The sequence below is a fragment of the Sapajus apella genome, unplaced genomic scaffold (assembly GCF_009761245.1).
Source record: "Sapajus apella isolate SASKATOON/1434 unplaced genomic scaffold, GSC_monkey_1.0 scaffold77, whole genome shotgun sequence".
Lineage (NCBI taxonomy): Eukaryota > Metazoa > Chordata > Mammalia > Primates > Cebidae > Sapajus > Sapajus apella.
The window spans coordinates 3980803-4005328 of record NW_022437017.1 but is presented as its reverse complement, the minus strand read 5'-3'; the positions used below and the strand labels follow the sequence as shown (position 1 = coordinate 4005328).

The 24526-nt window shown below is 55.6% G+C and overlaps 2 protein-coding genes across 10 annotated transcripts in view; both read left to right on the top strand.

Annotated features, from left to right (window-relative positions):
* Window positions 1–254: 254 nt before the first annotated feature.
* On the top strand, window positions 255–13695 carry MCOLN1 (mucolipin 1). 2 transcript variants are annotated; one of them, XM_032252024.1, is made up of 14 exons: window positions 255–797; window positions 3978–4183; window positions 5719–5886; window positions 5969–6134; window positions 7021–7129; window positions 7362–7458; window positions 7666–7765; window positions 8052–8158; window positions 8260–8409; window positions 8542–8643; window positions 9029–9151; window positions 10159–10374; window positions 13203–13333; window positions 13439–13695. In XM_032252024.1, the coding sequence occupies exons 1-14, from the start codon at window positions 767–769 to the stop codon at window positions 13473–13475; spliced, it is 1743 nt and encodes a 580-aa protein (XP_032107915.1). In that variant the 5' UTR covers window positions 255–766; the 3' UTR covers window positions 13476–13695. The 2 variants fall into 2 exon arrangements, with proteins under 2 accessions (XP_032107915.1, XP_032107916.1); XM_032252025.1 differs by lacking the exon at window positions 255–797 and adding an exon at window positions 1078–1165.
* Window positions 13696–13828: 133 nt separating this feature from the next.
* Window positions 13829–24526, top strand: part of PNPLA6 (patatin like phospholipase domain containing 6) — a 27978-nt gene continuing 17280 nt past the window's right edge. For 2 of the 8 annotated variants that reach the window (XM_032252023.1, XM_032252019.1), the window contains exons 1-16: window positions 13829–13907; window positions 14046–14566; window positions 15174–15242; window positions 15599–15686; window positions 15857–15939; window positions 16103–16200; window positions 20440–20580; window positions 20672–20831; window positions 21158–21238; window positions 21485–21613; window positions 21917–21997; window positions 22090–22252; window positions 22544–22627; window positions 23137–23246; window positions 23338–23505; window positions 23587–23664. In XM_032252023.1, coding sequence (XP_032107914.1) covers window positions 15216–15242; window positions 15599–15686; window positions 15857–15939; window positions 16103–16200; window positions 20440–20580; window positions 20672–20831; window positions 21158–21238; window positions 21485–21613; window positions 21917–21997; window positions 22090–22252; window positions 22544–22627; window positions 23137–23246; window positions 23338–23505; window positions 23587–23664 — 1491 coding nt within the window. In that variant the 5' untranslated portion in view covers window positions 13829–13907; window positions 14046–14566; window positions 15174–15215. Of the gene's footprint in view, window positions 13908–14045; window positions 15243–15314; window positions 15687–15856; window positions 15940–16102; window positions 16201–20439; window positions 20581–20671; window positions 20832–21157; window positions 21239–21484; window positions 21614–21916; window positions 21998–22089; window positions 22253–22543; window positions 22628–23136; window positions 23247–23337; window positions 23506–23586; window positions 23665–24526 lie in introns of those variants that run through there. The other 6 variants (XM_032252018.1, XM_032252017.1, XM_032252022.1 and 3 more) reach the window with 5 other exon arrangements.

The following is a 24526-nucleotide window of genomic DNA, read 5'->3' as shown; positions in this document are numbered from 1 at the left end:
AATAAACCAGAGCGGGGACTTTGCTTGTCAGTCCAGAGCAATGGGAAGCCAAGGGCAGGTTCTCGCAGGACTGATAGGAATTATTCTTTGAAGACGCTTGTGGCTGCTGGGTAGAAAGTGGAGTGGAGGGAGGCAATCCGGGAGGAGGTTGCTGCAAAGATCCGGGCCAGGAATGTTGGAGAACTCTGGGCTGGGGGCCATAGGGGTGGGGATAAGTGGTTCTATTTGGCACATAATAAGGAAATCGTGTTTGCTGAAGGTCCGCATGAGAGGGGTAAAAGGAGTTTCTGCAGGAAAGAGGAAGACAGCGTTGAAAGAGTAGGCAGGGTCATCACCAGGCACCAACGAGGATAAAGGGTCAAGTTCTGGACATGGAAGTCACGAGGCTGGCACCGGATTCGGGGCACCGCAGGGAGCCAGGGCGGAGATCGTCGTTGCCAAGCTCAGGGCCAGCCCATCCCCCGCAACGCAGAGCCCGTCGGCGATAGGACCTCGCGACCGCCTTCGACCCAGGGTGGAGAGCGCCGGCTGAGGCACGCAAGCGCGCTGTTCCGGCACAGGTTGTCGTGGCGCAGGGGGCGGGACCAGATGCGGTCACGTGAAGGGCTCTCGGCTACCGGGTCACGTGACCGCGGCGCGGATCAGCTGATGCGGGAGGATTTGAAGCCGCGCCGCGAGGGAGGGAGGTCGCAGTGACAGCGACGGGCGCTCGGACCCAGGCTGCTGTCCCGCCGCACCCTCCCGCGTCCCGCGCTCCCGCCCCAGCATGACAGCCCCGGCGGGTCCGCGCGGCTCAGGTGAGGGTGTGGGCGGCACCGTGGGGCCCCGAACCCAGGCGGGCTGGCTGCTTCTCCGACCTGGGGCGGCGGAGCTCCCAGTCTCCTTTTTTCTAAACTCCAGCGCTGACTTCTCAGTCTCCCCACGGTGGAGAAATGGGCAGACGGCTCCTAGAACTTGGGCGGCGGGTGGGCACCAGACTCTCCGATTCTTCCTCCTGAGCCCAGGCTATGCCGGGTTCCCAAACTCAGGCAGCGAGCGCGCCGGGCCGCCAGCTTCTCCCCTTCGGGACGGCGAGGTTCCCGGGATTTCCACGGGGAGCCTAGGTCCTGATGGCACAACTTTGGCTGGAACTCAGGCAGCGGGCACCAGCAACTCCAACCCGCACGTGAGACTCCCCGGCTTCCCCTCCTGATTCCTGGAGTCAAATGCTAAGCTTCCCTAAATTCCAGCGTGGGCCGGGCGCGGTGGCTCACGCCTGTAACCCCAGCGCTTTGGGAGGCTGAGGCGGGCGGATTACATGCTTAGGAGTTCGAGACCAGCCTGGCCAACATGGTGAAATCCTGTCTCTACTAAAAATACAAAAATCAGCCGGGTGTGGTGGCGAGTGTCTGTAATCCCAGCTACTTGGGAGGCTGAAACAGGAGAATTGCTTGAACCCGGGACGCGGAGGTTGCAGTGAGCCAGGATGGCGCCACTGCACTCCAGCCTGGGCAGCAGTGAGACCCTGTCTCAAAAACAACAACAACAAATCAAGCTCGAAGAGCTGGAGGGATTGCCCCAAGTCGATTAACTGAATTTTAGCTCTCCAAACCCGTGGAAGTGCAGCCTTCTTAAACTCGGGCTTCAAGCCAGTTCTGAAGCGCATCCCCCCCCCCCCCCCCCCCCCTCCCCCCCCCCCCCCCGTCGTCCCCCAAGGAGGCAGCAGGAAGACCCCTTGTGTTAGCTTCCCTTTCTGGAGCTAGCTGGGGACCCCTACCTGCTAGGCATCCTGGTGTCCCAGCTGGTAGGGTCTGAGGTGGGTCGTCTGTAATCTCAGCCCGGTATGCGGGCCCTGCCCTCTGGCTTTGTTATAAACAGCCACAGCAGCATCCAATTCCAAAGGGAGGGGCCGGGAACTTGTCCCTCTCTGCTCAGCAGGTTCTGACACTGCCCACATTTATCCTGACAGCTTTGCTAGGCAGGGGGCCAGGCCCTAGAAAGCATATCCCCGTGGGGGTGTGACAGGGACAGTCCTGGGCTACCGTGACCAGCTTTGACTCCAGCAGTTGCTGAAACCTTAGATTTTCTCCTTAAGCTGGAAAAAAATAAACAGTGAGTAGAACAGCTTGTGTTTGCTGAAGAGGTCTTTATCTGCTGTGTCTCATTGAATTCTCAGAGCAGCTTCAGGATCTCAGCCTCAGGGCTCTGGGAGACGGTAGGCTTTTTTTTTTTTTTTTTTTTTTTTTTTTTTTTTTTAAAGAAACTTTTTTCTGTTCCCCAGGGCTGTAGTGCAGTGGCTCACTGTAACATCCAACTCCTGGGCTCAAGTGATCCTCCCACCTCGGCCTCCTGAGTAGCTGGAGTCCCAGCTACTAACTACAGGCATGAGCCATCACCACAGATAATTAAAAACAATTTTTTTTTTTTTTTTTTTTTTTGGTGGAGAGGGGATCTCGTTGTATTATCTAGGCTGGTCCCAAACCCCTGGACTCAAGCAACCTTCCCACCTTGGCCTCCCAAACCATTGGAATAACAGGCGTGAGCCACTGAGCCCAGCCAAGGGGTAGCCTTTTTAACATTTCCACTCTTCAGATGAGGAGATGGAGGCTCAGGGAGGTACCTGGAGTCACCTGACTGGAAAGTGGCAGGTCTGGGATTTGATCTTAGGGCTTCATGATTTCTAGGAGCTGCTGCTCTTCAGGGAGAAAAAAAATGAGTCTTTAGTGGCTGGGCACAGGGTGGCTTATGCCTGCAATCCCAGCACTTTGGGAGGCCAAGGTGGGCAGGTCATGAGTTGAGGAGACGGAGACCATCCTGGCTAACACGGTGAAACCCCGTCTCTACTAAAAATACAAAAAATTAGCTGGGTGTGGTAGCATACCTACAGTCCTAGCTACTTGGGAGGCTGAGGCAGGAGAATCTCTTGAACCTGGGAGGTGGAGGTTGCAGTGAGCTGAGATCACGCCATTGCCCTCCAGCCTGGGCACCAGAGTGAGAGCGAGACTCTGTCTCAAAAAAAAAAAAAAAAAAAAAAGTCTTTAGCAAATATGTTCCGTTATTATTATTTATATTGTCAATTACCCCTTCTCCAGGTCTTTGGCTTCTGAGAGTGTCAGCTGATGGGCCAGGTTATAATGAATGCAGAAGTCATCTTTTGGGTATTTGTCCAGACAAACCTGGAATACAGGCTGAGTGTTATGCTCATATCTGGAAGCAGGAGTTGGGATGAGCCCAGGAGCCTTGAACGTCCAGTGAAAAGCCAGTGGGAGCAGTTAATTCTCTTCCCGCAGATCAGTAACAGGAACGTTGATGAAATGTTCTGACATTCACCATGGACCAGTCTCTGTGATTAATGCTTTATAAGCATCCAGTCCTAAGTGTTCCCATGAGAGATGATTATTGCCCCATTTTGCAGATGAGGAAACTGAGGCTCAGAAAGCTGGTGAGCAGGAGGGACAGGAATCAGCCCAGGCCCTGTACCTCCTGAAACCCAGATCGTAACCTCTGCACAGGACTGGTGCATAGAAACATAAAATGTTGCAGGTTTTCTGGTTGTTGTTTTTTTTTTTTTGAGATGGAATCTCGCTCTGTCACCCAGGCTGGAGTTCAGTGGTACCATCTTGGCTCACTGTAACCTCTGCCTCCCAAGTTCAAGCAATTCTCCTGCCTCAGTCTCCCAAGTAGCTGGGACTACAGGTGCATGCCACCATGCCCAGCTAATTTTTGTATTTTTAGTAGAGATGAGATTTCACCATGTTAGCCAGGATGGTCTCGATCTCCTGACCCTGTGATCCACTGACCTTGGCCTCCCAAAATGCTGCGATTATAGGTGTGAGCACTCAGCCCTGGTTTTCTGATTTTCTTTAGACCCCTCTGAGCTCTTCCTTGGCAGGAATGTGGGGCCATGAAGATAGGGCATGTGCTGCCTTCCTTGTTCAGAAATGGGTAAAGGGGAGTTGCCCAGGCCTTACCCCCAATGCCCTCTCCTATTCCCACAGAGACCGAGCGGCTTCTGACCCCCAACCCTGGGTATGGGACCCAGGCGGGGCCTTTGCCGGCCCCTCCGACACCCCCAGAAGAGGAAGACCTTCGACGTCGTCTGAAATACTTCTTCATGAGTCCGTGCGACAAGTTTCGAGCCAAGGGCCGCAAGCCCTGCAAGCTGATGCTGCAAGTGGTCAAGATCCTCGTGGTCACTGTGCAGGTGAGACCTGCCAAGCAGGGGCCCCCACCGGAGGCCACCTGTGGCCACTGTTCTCCTTGAGGAAGAATCTTTATTTTTTATTTTTCAATTTTTTTTTGAGACGAAGTCTCGCACCGTCTCCTGGGCTGGAGTGCAGTGGTGCAATCTTGGCTCACTGCAACCCCCACCTCCCGGGTTCAAGTGATTCTCCTGCCTCAGCATCCTGAGTAGCTGGGATTACAGGTGCACACCACCACATGCAGCTAATTTTTTGTATTTTTAGCAGAGACGAGGTTTCACCTTGTTAGCCAGGCTGGTCTCGAACTCTTGACCTCATGATTCGCCTGCTTGACCTCATGATTCGCTTGCTTGACCTCATGATTCGCCTGCTTGACCTCATGATTCGCTTGCTTGACCTAATGATTCGCCTGCTTCGGCCTCTCAAAGTACTGGGATTATAGGTGTGAGCCACCGTGCCCAGCCCTTGAAAGAACAGTCTTAAAGCAGCGTAATGACAAGTAGGAAGCCATGTGAAATCTGTGTGCGTAGCAGCTCCTTTTATATTTATTTATTTATTTTTATTTAATTAATTTATTTTTTGAGACAGAGTTTCACTCTTTCGCCCAGGCTGGACTGTAGTGGTTCAATCTTGGCTCATTGCAACCTCTGTCTACTGGGTTCAAGAGATTCTCCTGCCTCAGCTTCCTGTGTAGCAGGGATTATAGGTGCCTACTACCATGCCCTGCTAATTTTTTTTTTTTTTTTTTTTTTTTCAGTAGAGACCGGGTTTCGCCATGTTGGCCAGGCTGATCTTCAACTCCTGACCTCACGTGATCTGCCACTTTGGTCTCCCAAAGTGCTGAGATTACAAGCGTGAGCCACACGGCACAGCCTGCAGCCACTCCGTTTAAGCTTACCAGCATGTCCTTCAAGGTCCTGATGACTGTTGTTGTTCCCATTGTATAGAAGAAGCCACTGAGGGCCAGGCATGGTGGTTCATGCCTGTAGTCCCAGCACTTTGGGAGACCAAAGTGGGTGGATCATGTGAGGTCAGGAGTTAGAGACCAGCCTGGCCAACATGGTGAAACCCTGGCTCTACTAAAAATACAAAAATTAGATGGGCGTTGTGGCGGCCACCTATAATCCCAGCTACTCAGGAGGCTGAGGCAGAGAATTGCTTGAACCCGGGAGGCAGAGGTTGCAGTGAGCTGAGATCACGCCACTGCACTCCAGCCTGGGCGACAGAGCGGGACTCCGTCTCAAAAAAGAAAAAAAATTTTGATGAACGTTAGTCCCTGCTGTGAGATATACGAGTGCCCACCCTGTGTTGTAGCAGGGAGGACACAGTCGTGGGAGTGGCTTGGAGCTTTTGCCAAGAGGTGGGGTGAAATTAATCAGAGCAAAGAAATGCACAGGTGCCTGAGTTAGCAGGGCCTGCCCCACCCCAATGGACACCTCTAGTGCCCTCTCTGTCCTCTTTCTCTTGCCTGTGCCCCAAGGGAGTTACCCCCTGACCTCCATCCTAGCCATGCCAACCTCTGCTACCCTCTTCCCAGCTCATCCTGTTTGGGCTCAGTAATCAGCTGGCTGTGACATTCCGGGAAGAGAACACCATCGCCTTCCGACACCTCTTCCTGCTGGGCTACTCAGACGGGGCAGATGACACCTTCGCAGCCTACACGCGGGAGCAGCTGTACCAGGCCATCTTCCATGCAGTGGACCAGGTGCTGGTGGGTGGGCAGGTGCAGGTGGGTGGGCTGCAGAGAGGGGGCTGGGCTCACAGGCCCTCCCGTTCTCTGTCCACAGTACCTGGCGTTGCCAGACGTGTCACTGGGCCGGTACGCGTATGTCCATGGCAGGGGTGACCCTTGGGCCAATGGCTCAGGGCTTGCTCTCTGCCAGCGGTACTACCACCGAGGCCATGTGGACCCAGCCAATGACACATTTGACATTGATCCGATGGTGGTCACTGGTGAGTGGGCACAGCGGGGCTTTGCTGTTTGGAGTCCGAGCTTCGGGATTAAAATCAACAGCTGTGGCTGGGCGACGTGGCTCATGCCTGTAATACCAGCACTTTGGGAGGCTGAGGAGGGAGGATTGCTTGAGGCCAGGAGTTTGAGACCAGCCTGGGCAATGTAGGAAGACCTTGTCTCTATACACAAAAAAATTAGCTGGATGTGGTGGCGTGCCCCTGTGGTCCCAGCTACTCAGGAGGCTGAGACAGGAGGATCACTTGCGTCTGGAAGGTTGAGGCCGCAGTAAGCTATGATCACACCACTGCACTTCAGCCTGGGTGACACAGTGAGACCCTATCTCAAAAAAAAAAAAAAAAAAAAAAAAAAATTCAGCCGTGCACAGTGACTCACACCTGTAATCCCAGCACTTTGGGAGGCTGAGGCAGGTGGATCACCTGAGGTTGGGAGTTTGAGACTAGCCTGACCAACATGGAGAAACCCTGTCTCTACTAAAAATACAAAATTAGTCAGGTGTGGTGGCAGGCGCCTGTAATCCCAGCTACTCTGGAGGCTGCAGCCAGAGAATCGTTAGAACCTGGGAGGCAGAGGTCGCAGTGAGCTGAAATTGTGGCACTGCACTCCAGCCTGGGCAACAAGAGCAAGACTCCATCTCAAAAAAAAAAAAGTATGGTTAGTGTGAGTGTGACTCTTGCCACGTAGAAAGTACCAGGTGTCATTTTTTATTACGGTTCGTTCACTGAACTTCTTCTGGCCCAGAGAGTGCCAGGCCTGTAGGAGTGACCCAGCCCTGGGAAACCCAGGGAAGAAGCTACAGGGAGCTCTGGGGAGACCAGCCTGGCCTCCCCTGCCCCCTGAGGCCCTTCCCTGCCTCGCTGTCCTCAGATTGCATCCAGGTGGATCCCCCTGAGCGGCCCCCTCCGCCGCCCAGCGACGATCTCGCCCTCTTGGAAGGCAGCTCCAGTTACAAGAACCTCACGCTTAAATTCCACAAGTACTGCCTGCTCGCTCAAGGGGGGCCCAGGGTGGGGGAGGCACCACACCAGACACTCTCACCCCAGCAGCCACTTCCCTAAGATGGAAACAGGCCCGCCCCCCTGGCACTGGCACTGCTCGGTGAGCACTTCCCCTGCCAGCTGCAGAATCAGCATGGGGCAGGGTTGCTGGCGCTCAGGCCGGAAGGGACCTGAAGACGCCCCTGCCCCTCACCCGAGCCTCCTGCCTAGGCTGATCAATGTCACCATCCACTTCCGGCTGAAGACCATTAACCTCCAGAGCCTCATCAACAACGAGATCCCAGACTGTTATACCTTCAGCGTCCTGGTGAGGCCCCTGGAGGACCCACAGGGCTCCTGAGTTCCAGGGCAGGGACATGGTCAGGGAGTCTCTTGGGAATGTTTCAGGAGCGTTGGTCAAGGGCAAGCATGCAGTTGATGAGGGAGGGAGCCTGGGGTCTGTCAGGCCACCTGTCAAATGGACCTTGGGGCTTGGGGGTGCCAAGGTTTACTCTGCCCCAACTGGCCCCCACAGATCACATTTGACAACAAGGCACACAGCGGGCGGATCCCCATCAGCCTAGAGACCCAGACCCACATCCAGGAGTGTAAGCACCCCAGTGTCTTCCGGCACGGTGAGCCTCTGAGCCCCAGACCAGTGCTGCCTGGGGGCCCTGACCTGCCCAGGAATACCCTGAGCCTCAGATCATAAGGAACCGGGGACCGTGTCCTGTCCTGGGATCCCCCAAGCCCCAGACCAGTGCTGACCGGGGTTCTTGAGTCACCCAAGCAAGCCCTGAGCCCACTGACCTGCCAAAACCAACCTTGCAGTCCCCTAGGTCCCCAGCCTGGCCTGGCACCAGCGCTAGCCTCCCAAGGCTCCATGCCGTCTTGGCCCTACCCACTGTGCTCTTCCCACAGGAGACAACAGCTTCCGGCTCCTGTTTGACGTGGTCGTCATCCTCACCTGCTCCCTGTCCTTCCTCCTCTGTGCCCGCTCGCTGCTTCGAGGCTTCTTGCTGCAGAATGTGAGGCCCCTGTGTCGTGTGGGCTGGCCCTGGGGTGAGAAAAGCCAGGCCTTCAAGGGTCCTGGGCCTGGACAGGCCCTCACCCTGCCTGCCTTCTGCAGGAGTTTGTGGGGTTCATGTGGCGGCAGCGGGGACGGGTCATCAGCCTGTGGGAGCGGCTGGAATTTGTCAATGGCTGGTACATCCTGCTGGTCACCAGCGACGTGCTCACCATCTCAGGCACCATCATGAAGATCGGCATTGAGGCCAAGGTGCGTCCCGCTCACGCCCTGGGCCCCAGGTCCCATCCCTGCCGTCAGTACCCATTTGGGGCCACGTCCTCCCCCAGGCACCCCCCAAGGGAAGGGCCGGGCCAGAGAGGTTGATGCTGCTCCCACCCACAGAACTTGGCGACCTACGACGTGTGCAGCATCCTCTTGGGTACCTCGACGCTGCTGGTGTGGGTGGGCGTGATCCGCTACCTGACCTTCTTCCACAACTACAATGTGAGCTTTGTGCACAAGGCTGGGCCTTCCATGTGGTTACCCCATACCCTCCAAAGAAATCCCTGCACACACAGCACTTACCAGCCCTGGCCAGTGGCCTCTTGCAAGCCTCCTCCTCCTACCTGCCCATACACACGGTGTCATTGTTGCACCTGGGCGGGGCCCTGGGAGCCTGATCCTTCGTGCCCACCCAACTGAGTCCAGCCGTGGGGTGCCCTTGGACCCCCTCAGACACGGCCCTGCTCCCCCCAGGCACCCACCAGCTCCTGTGGCCACACGTGCTGTGCCCTTGGTGAGGCCCCAGCCCCTCACCCCCATCTGGGTGCCCACAGCTGACCTGGGTTGTGGCCACAAACTCAACGAGGCTCCCTCTGACCCAACCCAGATCCTCATCGCCACGCTGCGGGTGGCCCTGCCCAGCGTCATGCGCTTCTGCTGCTGTGTGGCCGTCATCTACCTGGGCTACTGCTTCTGTGGCTGGATTGTGCTGGGGCCCTATCACGTGAAGGTAGGGGCCACCGTGGCTGGGGTGTGTGTAGCCTGCAGTCGAAGGATCCCTGGCCCCCTCCCCTAAGCACCCTTACCCCTGGACTCCCCAGATCCAGTGACATTGCATGACTCAGCTGGACCCCAGGGCCTTACCAGCAGGTCTGACCCCTGGGGACCCTGACATTGACCCTGTAACCTGGTCACGGGCACCATGACTCCCAGATGACCCCATCTGACTGCTAGTACTCCATGTACTGTCCTTTTTAAAACCCTGGTAACCTTGACATTGAGTCTATGGCCTGGTCACTGACACCATGACCCCATCATGACTGCTAGTACTGCATGCACTGTCCCCTCTAACCCCTGATGACCTTAACATTGACCCTGTGACCCGGTCATTGACACCGTGACTCCCAGTTAGCCCCATAGTGACTGCAGGTACTCTGATCTGTCTCTTCTAACCCCTGGTGACCCTGACATTGACCCTGTGACCTGGTTATTGACACCATGACTCCCAGATGAGCCCGTTGTGACTGCTAGTATTCCATGCACTGTTCCTTTTAACTTCAGTGACCCTGACATTGACCCTATGACCTTGTCATTGACATTCTGACCCCCAGATGACCCCTTGGTGACTTCTGGGAGTCTGTCCACTGTCCTCTGTGGCCTCTGGTGACCCTGACACTGACCCTGTGCCATTATTGTCACAGTTGCTGGGGACCCTATTTCAACCTGGGTTACTCCCCTTCCTGCTCTATCTGCCCAGAACCTAGGTCAGCCCTGTGATCCTGACTTTGACCCTGGGACCCAGCCACTCACATGATGACCCCCACCCGGGACCCAGCCACTCACATGGTGACCCCAGCCCGGGACCCGGCCACTCATGTGGTGACGCCATCCCGGCACCCGGCCACTCACGTGGTGACCCCAGCCCGGAACCCAGCCACTCACGTGGTGACCCTAGCCTGATGCCAGCCCCCAGCTCCGGCCATGCCTGGCTCCCTCTGACCCTCCACCCCTCCACAGTTCCGCTCACTGTCCATGGTGTCTGAGTGCCTGTTCTCGCTCATCAATGGGGACGACATGTTCGTGACGTTCGCCGCCATGCAGGCCCAGCAGGGCCGCAGCAGCCTGGTGTGGCTCTTCTCGCAGCTCTACCTGTACTCCTTCATCAGCCTCTTCATCTACATGGTGCTCAGCCTCTTCATTGCGCTCATCACCGGTGCCTATGACACCATCAAGGTCAGTCATGCGTGCTCAGCCACGTGCCTAGCCCCAAGCCCAGGCTCTGGGTGCCTGGAGTCTGCCATGCAGGGGTTTTGGGGACACCACAGGTGAACAGAGAAGACCCCGGGAAAGAATATGGGTAACTCTGTGAAACCAAAAAGTGGGTGGTTCGAAATTGGGGGCCGCAGGGGAAACTGATGGCATCTCAGCCTTGGCAAGGTGGGTTTGGGCCAGGAGGGTGCCTAAGTCTGCCTTTACCTTTACAGGGTAACCAAGTCATAGTTTATTTATTTGTTTGTTTATTTAAGATGGATTTTCTCTCTGTCGCTTAGGCTGGAATGCAGTGGTGCCATTTTGGCTCTCTGCAACCTTTGCCTCCCCGGTTCAAGCAGTTCGCCTGCTTCAGTCTCCTGAGTAGCTGGAACTACAGGCCTGCGCCACCATGCCCAGCTAATTTTTATATTTTTAGTAGAGATGGGGTTTTGCCATGTTGGCCAGGCTGGTCTCCATCCAGCTCCTGACCTCCTGATCCACCCGCCTCGGCCTCCTAAAGTGCTGGGATTACAGGCGTGAGCCACCACACCCAGCCCATTATTTGTTTTTTTCGAAATGGAATCTTGCTCTGTGGTCCAGGCTGCAGTACAGTGCTGTGATCTTGGCTCACTGCAGCCTCCGCTTCCCGAAGTCAAGCGATTCTTCTGCCTCAGCCTCCTGAGTAGCTGGGATTACCGGCATGTGCCACCACACCTGGCTAATTTTTGTATTTTTACTAGAGATGGGGTTTCACCACATTGGCCAGGCGGGTCTGGAACTCCTGACTTCAAGTGATCCACCCCCCTTGGCCTCCCAAGGTGCTGGGATTACAGGCATGAGCCACCGTGCCCAGCAAAGTCACAGAGTTTCAACCACCTTGTCACTGACCCTGGGACGTTGCCATTCACATGGTGACCCTCAGCTGGCCCCATTCCTAAGGCTGACCCCTAGGGACTCCACCCTGTCCTCGGCCCCCAGCCATGCCCCCAGTTCCCTCTGACCCCACCCAAGGTTAACTTCTAAGCAGTAAAACTGGGCTCAACTCAGGACTGTCTGATTCCAGAAGCCATGCTCCTAATCCCCCTGTCCTCTGTCTAGTGCGGTGGCTGGGAACAGTGGTTTCCCAGAAAGCTGCAAGGATCAGGGGACAGAGCAGGATGTGGAAGTGGCAGGTAGACATATGTAAGGGCCAAGATCTGTGTCGGATTCTGGGCATCGAGGAGAATCAGGTGTACGTGATCTGTCCAAGGCCTCTGGGCAAGATGCATGAGACAGGAGCAGACAACCCATGACCAGTGACCTACTTGTAACAGGTATGAAGGAAGAGTGAAAGATCATAGAGGGACTCCTGCTTTAGATTTGTATGAGAATAGGTCCAGGAGAACTTCTAGAATGTTCTATTACTAGTCTGTAGTGCCATGCAGCTATTTAAATTTTGATTTTGATTCTGGCTGGGCACAGTGACTCATGCCTGAAATCTTAGCACTTTGGGAGGCCGAGGTGGGCAGATCACCTGAGGTCAGGAGTTAGAGACCAGCCTGGCCAACATGGTAAAACCCCGTGTCTACTAAAAATATAAAAAATTAGCCAGACGTGGTGGCACACACCTGTAATCCCAGCTACTTCAGAGGCTGAGGCAGTAGAATTGCTTGAACCTGGGAGGAAGAGGTTGCAGTGAGCTGAAATTGAACCACTGCACTCCATCCTGGGTGATGGAGTAAAACTCTGCCTGTGGGGAAAGAAAATTTTTTTTTTAATTTTAATTCAGGCTGGGCGAGGTGGTGGTTCACGCCTGTAATCCCAGCATTTTAGGAGGCCGAGGTGGGTGGATAATGAGGTCAGGAGTTCCAGACCAGCCTGGCCAAGATGGTGAAACCCCATCTCTACTAAAAGTACATATTAGCCATGTGTGGTGGCCGGTGCCTGTAATCCCAGCTACTTGGGAGGCTGAGGCAGGAGAATTGCTTGAACCCGGAGGTTGCAGTGAGCCAAGATTGCACCACTGCATTCGAGCCTGGGCAACAGAACAAGACTCTGTCTCAAAAAAAAAAAAAATTAATTCAAATGAAGTAGAATTGCAAATTCAGTTCCTGACTGGCACCATCCTGTATCCACTGCCCAAAAGCCAGTGTGGCTGGTGGCTGCCATATTGGACAGCATAGACATTGAACCTTTCCATCGTCTCTAGACCTAAGAGATGGAGCTGGAGGGGCAGTGCATTGAGGGGAAGGAATAGCTAAAGCAAAGGCCTAGTAGCTGGAAAATACTTGGAGAAAAGATAGTCCCTCCATGAGGCTGAGCAAGAAGAAGGAAATCTTGGCTAGGACCCTGCCACATCCAGTGTCACCGTCAGATGAGTCCACCCCTTTTCCCCATGCATGGATTCAGCTGTCCTATAGACATCCCTGGGAGCTACTTCCTGTCTCGCCCTAGCACTTACACGCCACACACATGCATCCACTCTGGTGGGCAAACTCAGGCCCTGCTGCCACAGCCGGGCTCAGTGTGCATCCGGCTCACTCAGTAAATGGTTTCTGAGCACCGAGGTTGTGTCAGGTCTAGCTCTAGGTCTCTAGGTGCTGGGCCCACAGCAAAGGGCACCAGACTGGCAAAGATACAACTTGTGTCTAGGTTCCGGGGTCTCTGTGCAAGGAAACTATGAAACCACGGGTCAGCAGGCACAGCAAGAGCAAAGGCAGTGGGGGTGGGGGGGGGGAAGTGATGCAGATGGCTGGAGGGGAGGGCAGACTTCAAGGGTCTTAGAGGTTGGGGGCCGCTTTCAGGCTGAGTCTCCTGGCTTCTCTTCCCAGCATCCCGGTGGTGCAGGTGCAGAGGAGAGTGAGCTCCAGGCCTACATCGCGCAGTGCCAGGACACCCCGACCTCTGGAAAGTTCCGCCGCGGGAGCGGCTCGGCCTGCAGCCTTCTCTGCTGCTGCGGAAGGTTCGAGTCCTGGGTCTGGCCCATTCAGATTGGGAGTTGGGGGCTGGGGAAAAGGGAGCGAGCCAGAGAAATCTGATGCCCCTCTTCCCTGCTTCCCTCCTCCAGGGACCCCTCGGAGGAGCATTCGCTGCTGGTGAATTGATTCGACCTCGACTGCCATTGGACCTTAACCCCTGGACTTAGGAGACCCCCCCCCGCCCCCACGCCCCGCTTATTTATTCTTAGGGTTTGCTTTTAAGGATCGGCTCCCTGCCGCGCCCAAGGAGGGCCTGGACCTTTCGAGTCGGACTCTTGGGGGCTGGGAGACAGGGTGGGGAGGGTGTTCAATAAAAGGGAAAATAAATGCGTCGTTCTCATTTTTAGCCGGAGGAGCAGTCCTTGCATTAATCTGTGTGTGGCCCTTTAAGGCGCGGCCACACTCAGCATGGCAGCCTTAGTCTGCCTTCTAAGCTTGGTGGGGCGGGGCGGGGCTGTGGCTCGCCTTTCCGTGAATAATTTAAAGGGGCCGCGCCTGCAGAGTCGGCCTGAATGCTAACGGTGTTGGTGCGGAGTGGACCCCGGCTGCGGCCCTTGGGTAAGTCTGGGTTTCCGTCGGCCTCGCAGGCGTGTCCCTTCGAGGGTTATTAGCGAGCTTCCGCTTTCCCAAGATCTGTCCTCCGATTCATGTTAACTTTCGATATTCTGATGGTCCCATCCCCCGACTACCCGGCAGGTGTTTCCGCACCGGTAGCCAGGTGTGCCCTGGGGTGGAAGAGGACCTGCCACCCAGGAATTTTCCAAGAAACGAAGCCTCCAGGATTCCTTCCCCCGACCCCCGAATTTCCATTAATACTCAAGCGGTGTCCGAAACATCCTCAGCTTCCCAAAAAAATCCCAGTAATATTCCAGCATGTCTCAGTATCTTCCAAGGAGACAGGACGCCCTCCCCAGGCCCGCACTCATAAGCACCCCAGGAATGTACCCACCCACCTCCTGGTTTTCCCAGCAGTAGTCCTGTAATCTTCAGAATCTCTCAGTAACTTTCCAGTACCCTCCCACCCCCACCCCAGTAATCCCAGCGTCCCTGGTTACGCCTCCCAGCAATGGCGCCAGCATCGGTCCCGGAGTCCCAGTGATGCTCCGTGCCATAAAGCCCCCGTAACTTCACTACTACGTGGTAGTAAATCTCCAGCAAAACCTGGCAGCGCCTTGCAAATCCACGCCACCCCAAGCATCCCAGGACTCTTCTGAAACGTGGGTATCAGACATCTCCTGCGGTGCCCCTGAGAGCACTCCTGTGCTCCCCAGCCCCTGGGTCTAACCGGGGGCAGGCTTGGGTTGGGAACCGGGTATCTAGGTGCCACCCCCGGACCCCACGGCTTGCAGGCCCCAGTTTTCCTGGGGTGGGGCATTGAGTCTTCGACGGAATAAGGGGTGCAGTCTAGGGGCTCGGGTGGTCAGGCTTGATCAATCCCGCAGAGGGCAGTGACCCAGAAGGAAGTCACCAGCTGCAAGGAACTGTGCCCTGCGGGTACCTGCCTGCAGGCTGCTGACAGTGGGTGCCAGGTCGGCCTTTGGCCCCAGGGTGGGGTTGGACGGGCGGGGCGTCTGGTAGGCCCTAGGAGTAGGCGAAGGGAGCCAGGCAGGAAGCCCGGGACCTGCCTCACCTCCTGGCCGGGGCCGGGAGGTCGGTTTGCCCCATCCCTTAGTCCTACCGCGTCCCTGTAGCCGCGCCCCTGACAGTTGGCGAAGCTACCCCCCCAGGGGGCGGGGTTCGAGCTGGGGGCAGGGCTTGAGGCAGGGGAGGGTCGGGCCCAGATTGACAACTTGCACGGATTCCTTAGACTCCTTGACTTCCCAGGACCCCGGGCTAGCAGATCTGCTGTCCAGCTGGAATCCACCGATGGAGGCTCCGCTGCAAACAGGAATGGTAAGGGGCAGGGCGGCGCGGGGGAGGGATGAGGGCGTGGGGTGCCACGGGGACTACAACTCCCGGAGTGCTCAGCGCGCATTACGCGTTCTGGCGAGAACACTTTGCGTCCGCTCCGGCGGAACTACGTTTCCCGGCATGCACTTCGGACTGCTGGGCCTCCGGGAATAGTCGCGCCCCCGAGGAGCTAGCGGCGCTGGCCCATTCTGCAGATGGGGTTATCGAGTCACGAGTTGATTACAAACTCCTCGGGAGCGAAGGTGACGGAGAGGGATGGGGTCCAGGACGTCCCGGCCCCCGGGGAGGGCCGGGCGGGACGGATTTGTGGTCCGCAGCCAGTGCCGTTCGTCCCTCAGGTGCTGGGCGTGATGATCGGGGCCGGAGTGGCCGTCGTGGTCACGGCCGTGCTCATCCTCCTGGTGGTGAGGAGGCTGCGAGTGCCGAGTGAGCAACCGAGGGGCCCCTCTTGGGAGGCTGTGGGGTGGGGGGCCCAAATCCCCGGGTCCTGAGGCGGTAGAGATGGGGATTTGCTGGCGTCTGCACGCAGTCCCCCAGCTCTGGCAACGTGGAGTCTGCTCAGAGCTCCTAGTGCCCCTGTCCCCACGTATCCTCAGAAACCCCAGCCCCGGATGGCCCCCGGTATCGGTTCCGGAAGAGGGACAAAGTGCTGTTCTATGGCCGGAAGATTATGCGGAAGGTGAGTCCGGGTCCGCTCTGACCACACTGAGGCCCCGCCCCTTCCCTATTTGCACTTCTTAAGAGTCCACCACTAACACCTCCTTGATGGAGAGCCCCTGGATCCATCCCCCTCTCCCCTAGGGTCTGAATTAATAAACCCATCCCCTCCTTCATTCTCCCAGGTGTCACAGTCCACTTCCTCCCTCGTGGATACCTCTGTCTCCACCACTTCCCGGCCACGCATGAAGAAGAAACTGAAGATGCTCAACATCGCCAAGAAGTAAGTCTGTGCTGGGTGTGACCTGGTATTGGGGGTTATCTCAGGGGCCTTTTGAGTCATCAATGCACACCAAAGTGTTGTGAAAACCTTCCCATATCGGCCAGGTGCGGTGGCTCACGCTTGTAATCCCAGCACTTTGTGAGGCGGAGGCAGGTAAATCACTTGAGGTCAGGAGTTCGAGACCAGCCTGGCCAACATGGAGAAACCCTGTCTCTACTACAAATGCAAAAATTAGCTGGGTGTGGTGGCGGGCGCCTCTAATCCCAGCTACTCAGGAGGTTGAGACAGAAGAATCACTTGAACCCAGAGGTGGAGGTTGCAGTGAGCTGAGATCACACCACTGCACTCCAGCCTGGGTTACAGAGCGACACTCTGTCTCAAAAAAAAAAAGTCTTCTGGTATCAGAGGGATATCTCTGGACTCTGGTCTGAGGGGATATCTCAGAGCTCTTCCACACCAGACACTTTGTCTCTAGGGGTCTCTGTCCCATGAGAGCCAGCTCAGTGATGGTCTCTTTCCACTGGGGTATCTGAGCTACTTGTTCCCAAGTCATTATCTCAGAGGTTTTGCCATATATTTGGGGGTCTACATCAGGGGTCTCCATATAGGTTATTTCATGGGTCTCCTCACATGAGTGGTTTTATTCCAGGGTACCTCACTGAGGTCATTCTAAGTGTTTTTATGATTTCCTAAAGGGACTATTTCCAGCCTCCAGCCTCTCTTCTCCAGGGGTTATCTCAGCCATCTCTCTACATCAGAAGCATCTTTCTTGGCCAGGCATGGTGCCTCATGCCTGTAATCCCAGCACTTTGGGAGGCCGAGGAAGGTGGATCATGAGGTCAGGATTTCAAGACCAGCCTGGCCAAAATGGTGAAACCCAGTCTCTACTAAAATACAAAAAAAAAAAAAAAAAAATTAGCCAGGCACAGTGGCAGATGCCTGTAATCCCAGCTACTCGGGAGGCTGAGGCAGGAGAATCACTTGAACCCAGGAGGCAGAGGATAGAGAGAGCTGAGATCATGCCACTGCACTCCAGCATCGGCAAAACAGAAAAACACTCTCTCTCAAGCTAGAAAGAAATGGCATGAAGAAGAAGGCAACTCTCCTGTGTCATAGACCTTAGAGTTCTTCCCATACTAAGGCAGCTGTCTCAAGAGTTTCTAATCCCTAGGGGCTATCTCAGGAAACTTGTTGCACTAGAAACATAGGAAGGATACCTCAGAGATTCCTATTGGTGGCAAGGAGCTATCTCAGGGTCTGCGAGAAAGGCTCTCCAACTCTCTTTGCAAGGCGGGTGCTGGCCCTGGGATCTCCTTGCACCATGGAGCCTACCTGAAGGTCTGTCTCGAGGGTTTATTCACACTAGGGCATCATCCCAGGGCTCTCCATGATCAGTAGTCCTGCAGTGTCAGGGCTTTCTATGAGTTGAGTAGAACGGCTGTTTTGGCCGATGTGGTGGCTCATGCCTATAATCCCAGCACTTAGGGAGGCTGAGGTGGGCGGATCACCTGAGGTCAGGAGTTCAAGACCCACCTGGCCAACATAGTAAAACTCTGTCTCTACTAAAAATACAAAAATTATGCTTGCTGGAATATGCCTGAAAGAAAGAAAGAAAAAAAAAAAGAAAGAAAAATTTAAAAATTAGCTGGGTGTAGTGGCATGCGCCTATAGTCCCAGCTACTCAGGAGGCTGAGGCAGGAGAATCGATTGAATGAGGGAGGCAGAGGTTGCAGTGAGCTGAGACCACGCCATTGCACTCCAGCCTGGGTGACAGGGCAAAACTCCATCTCAAAAATAAAAGGGGGGTGCTATCTCAAAGTTCCCCGTGATCAGTTGAGGATCTATATCTCAGGTTTTTCCACATCACAGGACCTGTCTTCAGTGTTTGCATCGTCTTTTTTTTTCTTGAGAGGGAGTCTCACTCTGTAGCCCAGGCTGGAGTGCACTGGCACGATCTCGGCTTACTGCAACCTCTGCCTCCTGGGTTCAAGTGATTCTCCTGCCTCAGCCTCCCGAGTAGCTGGGAATACAGGTGCGCACCTCCACACCTGGCTAATTTTCGTGTTTTTGTTTGTTTGTTTGTTTTATTTTTAATTTTATTTATTTGTTTTAGAGACCGGGTTTCATCATGTTAGCCAGGATGGACTCAATCTCCTGACCTCGTAATCCTCCTGCCTCAGCCTCCCAAAGGGCTGGGATTACAGGCGTGGGCCACCATGCCCAGCCTAATTTTCATGTTTTTAGTAGAGATGGGGTTTCACCATGTTGGCCAGGCTGATCTCGAACTCCTGACCTCATGATCCACCCACCTTGGGCTCCCAAAGTGCTGGGATTATTGGCTTGAGCCACTGCGCCCAGCCAGTGTTACTCTTAAGGGACTATTCTGATAGCTTCATGATTGTCAGAGGGCTATCTCAGCTTTCTTTGATCTAGGGAGGTGATAGCTCAAGATCTCTCTGATCAGAAAAAGAATAATAATTGTTATTATTGTTATTATTATTTTGGAGATAGGATCACAATCTGTTGCTCAGGCAAAAGTACAGTGGCATGATCACAGCTCACTGCAGCCTCGACCTCCTGGGCTCAGGAGATCCTCTCCTGCCTCAGCCTTTTAAGTAGCTGGGACCACAGGCACGCACAACTATGCCTGGCTAATTTTTTAATATTTTGTAGAGATCGGTGGAGGCAGAGGGGGGTGCTCACTGTGTTGCCTAGGCTGGTCTTGAACTCCTGGCCTCAAGCAATCCTACCGCCTCACCCACACAAAATGCTGGTATTACAGGCATGAGCCACCACGCCCAGCCAAAAAAGAATTATATCTGAACTTCTTGATATCACTGAATTTAATTCAGGGTCCCATCCTCTAAGGTCTATCTCAGGGATCTTCTGCCAGTGGAGGGTCTGTCTCAGCAATCACTGTGATTTGTGGGGAGGGTGTCACGCAGGTCCATGATTAGCAGAGGGGCTATCTCTGAATTCTCCACTTATTTTATTTTGTTTTTGAGATGGAGTCTCACTCTAGCCAGGCTGGAGCGCAGTGGTGCAATCTTGGCTCACTGCAACCTGCACCTCCCGGGTTCAAGTGATTCTCCTGCCTCAGCCTCCCGAGTAGCTGGGACTACAGGTGCGTGCCACCATGCCCAGCTAATTTTTGCATTTTTTTATAGATGGAGTTTCACCATGGCCAGGATGGTCTTGATCTCATGACCTCTTGATCTGCCTGTCTCGGCCTTCTAAAGTGCTGGGATTACAGGCATGAGCCACTGCACCCAGCCTGGATTCTCCACTTATGATGAGGGCTACTTCAGGGATCTCTGGCCATCAGAGGGGCCGTCTCAAGGTTTTCTGAGACCTGGGAGGAAGGTCTATCTCAGGAACGTTTACATAGAGCAGAGTGGCTGTATGTGGGGTCTTCTCATATATTGGAAGCTATGTCAAAGGCACACCCATGTTAAGAGGGCTGTCTCAGGAATCTACTCTGTGACTACTGGGAGGACCTTTTTTGGGCCCCCGTGACAAGCACAGGTACCATTTCCAGGCCTACCTTTATCTTGGAAGCTATGTCAGGGGTCTGTCTCCCTAAAGGGTTCAGCTCAGGGGCCTATGCCTAGTGGAGGGGCCATCTCAGAGAACTTTAGGTCTGGGTCATAGGGTTTTTCCATAAAGGACCAGATAGTAAACGTTTCAGGCCAGCCACATACCATCTCCATTGCAGCTCTTCAACTCTGCTGCAAGGGAGCAGCCATAATGATATGCAAATACATGAATATGGCTTTGCACCAATAAAACTTTATTTACAAAAATAGGTGGCCGCCTGGGTGCCATGGCTCATGCCTTAATCCCAGCACTTTGGGAGGCAGAGGCAGGCGGATCACCTGAGATTAGGAGTTTAAACTAGCCTGGCCAACATGGGGAAACCCCGTCTCTAGTAAAAATACAAAATATTAGCTGGGCATGGTCACGCCCGCCTGTAGTCCTAGCTCCTCAGGAGGCTGAGGCAGGAGAATAGCTTCAGCTAGGAGGTGGAGGTTGCAGTGGGCCGAAATTTCACCACTGCACTCCAGTCTGCGTAAAAGAGCGAGACTCTGTCTCAAAAAAAAAATAGGTGGCCGGCCTGATTTGACTATCGAGTCAGAGTTTGCTGTACGTGAGCCCTAGGGAAAGGGGTATGTGAGGGTCTTAGGTTTGTCTGAGCCTTCTCCCTGTCCCCCTCATCCCCCACACCCCTCATCCCACCAGGATTCTGCGCATCCAGAAAGAGACACCCACGCTGCAGCGGAAGGAACCCCCACCCGCAGTTCTGGAGGCCGACCTGACCGAGGGTGACCTGGCTAACTCCCATCTGCCCTCTGAAGTGCTTTATATGCTCAAGAATGTCCGGTCAGTGTCAGGGGTGCGGGCAGGGGCGGAGGGCTGCAGACCTGGGGTCTCCCTGACCTCCTGCCTCTGTCCCCCACTACCTGTCCAACAGGGTGCTGGGCCACTTCGAGAAGCCACTCTTCCTGGAGCTTTGCCGCCACATGGTCTTCCAGCGGCTGGGCCAGGGTGACTATGTCTTCCGGCCAGGCCAGCCGGACGCCAGCATCTACGTGGTGCAGGACGGGCTACTGGAACTCTGTCTGCCAGGGCCTGTGAGTGGGCTGCCACAGGGGCTCCTGCAGGAGGGTGGGTGGCACCAGTAGGGATAAGCTGCAGTGTTGGTCTGTAGATGCATCATCGGAGATGTATCATCGGAAGTCAGGGGAAAGGGTGACCAAGGACATTTGGGGTGGTCTGCATGGTTGCTCATTAGATATAGGTATTGAACGACAGGAGATACCTGCTCTCTGGAAGGCTTGGCGGGTTCCCCTGTGAAGGGATGGGAGGCGTCAGTGATCATAGTGATCATGGGTGAGGGGGTGAAATGCTAGTCACCAGGGCAAGGCCCACTGAGGGTCCACTGTCCCCTGTGTCTCAGGATGGGAAGGAGTGTGTGGTGAAGGAAGTGGTTCCCGGGGACAGCGTCAACAGCCTTCTCAGCATCCTGGATGTCATCACCGTGAGTGACCAGTTCCTAGGGCAGCAGGGGTTGAGGGGCGTGGCCATTAGATGAGGCGGGATGAGGGGGTACAAGGACCTACCCAAGGGACTGCATTGAAGGAAATCACCGCGTCCCCATTCTCTGATTCATCCCTGATGCTGCCGATAGCCCCTCATTGGACTGGCGCCGGGAAGGATTGGGGGAGTAGCAAGGGGGACTCACAGCCCCTGCCCTGGTCTCTCTTCACACCCTCCCCTCCCCCAGGGTCACCAGCATCCCCAGCGGACCGTGTCTGCCCGGGCGGCCCGGGACTCCACGGTACTGCGCCTGCCGGTGGAGGCGTTCTCTGCTGTCTTCACCAAGTACCCTGAGAGCTTGGTGCGGGTTGTGCAGGTCAGCTGGCCTTCGTCTCCCGCCACTCACCCAGGGACCCCACCCTGGCCCCCACCCATTCCAGGCTTCATTGGGCCGGGGCCCAGCAACCATCAGGCGCTGGAGCTGTGGTTATCGGCCCAGAGCAGCTAGACATCCGCAGCTGCTGACTCCTCCCTTAACTGCCTCGCCCCATTTCCCCAGATTGTGGGTCTCTCCCTGGTTCCCGGCCCCACCCCTCATGCTGTGAACTAGCCCGGCCCACCATCTGGCCCTGCCCCTGACCCCGCCCCGTCTAATGGCCACGCCCCTCGAGCCCTGCAGATCATCATGGTGCGGCTGCAGCGAGTCACCTTCCTGGCGCTGCACAACTACCTGGGTCTGACCAATGAGCTCTTCAGCCACGTGAGTGGGTGACGGAGAGCGAGCATAGGGGGATGGGGGCGAGGTCAGGATGGGGCTCCCAGGACAGGCCACAAGCCGTTCTCTGTCCCCAGGAGATCCAGCCCCTGCGCCTGTTCCCCAGCCCAGGCCTCCCAACGCGCACCAGCCCTGTGCGGGGCTCCAAGCGGATGGTCAGCACCTCAGCTACAGACGAGCCCAGGGAGACCCCTGGCCGGCCACCTGACCCCACCGGGGCTCCGCTGCCTGGACCTACAGGTACCCAGGGACCTGGGGCTGGCAGAGCCCAATCTCCCAGGAAGCCCCGTCTCAGCACCCAATCCCTTTTTCAGTTCTGCAGAGATTCATCCTGACCCTGTCTAGCCCCCCAGGGACCCCATAGCTGGGTACCCAGGTCTGACTCCTCTCTGGTCCCCCGGAAGCTCTGGCCTCAACCCCAAGGACCCATTGGAAATGCTTTAACCAGTCCCCAGCGGCTTCTTATCTCCCAACCTGTTAATCCGCCCAGTGGATCTGAGGGGCAGTAGCCTGAACACGTGTCTCCCCCAGGGGACCCTGTGAAGCCCACATCCCTGGAAACCCCCTCGGCCCCTCTGCTGAGCCGCTGCATCTCCATGCCAGGGGACATCTCAGGTTTGGAGCACCAGGTCTGGGGGGAGGGCCATGGAGCTTCCAGGTTTGAATCCAGGTGCCACTGCCTGCCCATCTTGATTTTTTTTATCTGCAAGATAGGAATACTGCCAATACTTCCTCGGGCACTTTTTTGTAGACATTTATTGAGATCGTGCTTCTCCCATCTGTGTTGAGCAGGATTCAGAGGGAGAGTGCAGGCATCAATTAGTCATGTCTGCTATAGCAGGTGGCCTTTGGCACATTGGTATCCATTGGTCTCAGACTGCAACTGTGGTCACTCTCATCTTTTTCTTTGCTCATTTTGAGACCTGTCTCCCAGACTGGAGTGCAGTGGTGCCATCGTAGCTCATTGCAGCCTTGAACTCTTTGAACTCTTGTGCTCAAGTGATCCTCCAGCCCCAGCCTCCCAAATAGCTGGAGCTACAGGCCTGCACCACCACATCTGGCTCATTTTTTAAAAATCTTACTCTCATCTTTATGGCTTTTGTTGCCCCCCTACCCACCCGCAGGCTTGCAGGGCGGTCCCCGCTCTGACTTCGACATGGCCTATGAGCGTGGCCGGATCTCCGTGTCCCTGCAGGAAGAGGCCTCTGGGGCATGTCAGGCAGCCCCCGCTAGGGTAAGGCCTGGGACCCTGGCCAGTGGTGGAGCCTGCTGGGGCAAGGTGGCCAGGAAGGAGCAGCAGGAGGTCACAAGCTTGTCCCACTCAGACCCCCACTCAGGAGCCGCGTGAGCAGCCGGCAGGTGCCTGCGAATACAGCTACTGTGAGGATGAATCAGCCACCGGTGGCTGCCCCTTCGGGCCCTACCAGGGCCGCCAGACCAGCAGCATCTTCGAGGCTGCAAAGCGGGAGCTGGCCAAGCTGATGCGGATCGAGGTGGGCCGCCAAGGGGAGCTGGGCATGGGGCGCAAGGGAGGCCTGGCTGTGCCCATCTCAACCCCCTCCCTCCCTCCCTAGGACCCCTCCCTCCTGAACAGCCGAGTCTTGCTGCACCACGCCAAAGCCGGCACTATCATTGCCCGCCAGGGCGACCAGGTGAGGCTGACGCCTGACCTCTAACCATGCCACCTGAGAGTGTTCCCTCTGATTTCTGTGACCTCTGATCCCTGCCCTGTGACTGTAAGACCTGCACCTTTCCCTGTAGAAGCAGACCCCTCTCATCCTATCATTTCCAACCTGTAACCCTTGGATTCTATGACCACCACCCCTAACCCTACCCCATGTCCTCTGGACCTGTCAACCCTTCACCTGTTACCCCTGAACCTTTGGCCCTAGGACCCCAACTCGTAGAGCTCTCCCACCTGCCCTGGTTCTTCCTGTCATTCTGTTTTCTGAACTTCTGATCCTGCAGTATTCGCTAGCGTGTCTGCTTCTCACCCTGACCCCTGCCAGGATAAAGGCTCAATAAATGGCTACAAATCGCCATCTGGCCCTGGAAGGCCATGAACCAGCCCTGGGGGTGGGGTTTCAGGGCCTCCTGGCGGCACCCAGGAAGCATAGGAAAATGTATCCCACCAGTCTGTGCACTGTCCACATAGGGAAACTGAGGCCCATCAAGAGTTAGTGACCCAACCACCAGCTGAAAGGAAACCCCAGGGTAAGAGGAAGAGGAGGAAAGTGGAAGCCCACACTCTGCCCCCAAAGTGTGGCAGATGATGGATGATCTAGAAGGTTCTTTGCTTCCTTATCAGTGGAATGGGGCAATAAAGAGGAGACACCCAGTTCGCAGAACCCCAATGAAAGTTTTTTCTTTTTTTTTTTTTTTTTTTTGAAACAAAGTCTTGGCCGGGCACGGTGGCTCACACCTGTAATCCCAGCACTTGGGAGGCCGAGGCGGGTGGATCACGAGGTCAGGAGTTCAAGACCAGCCTGACCAACATGGTGAAACCCCGTCTCT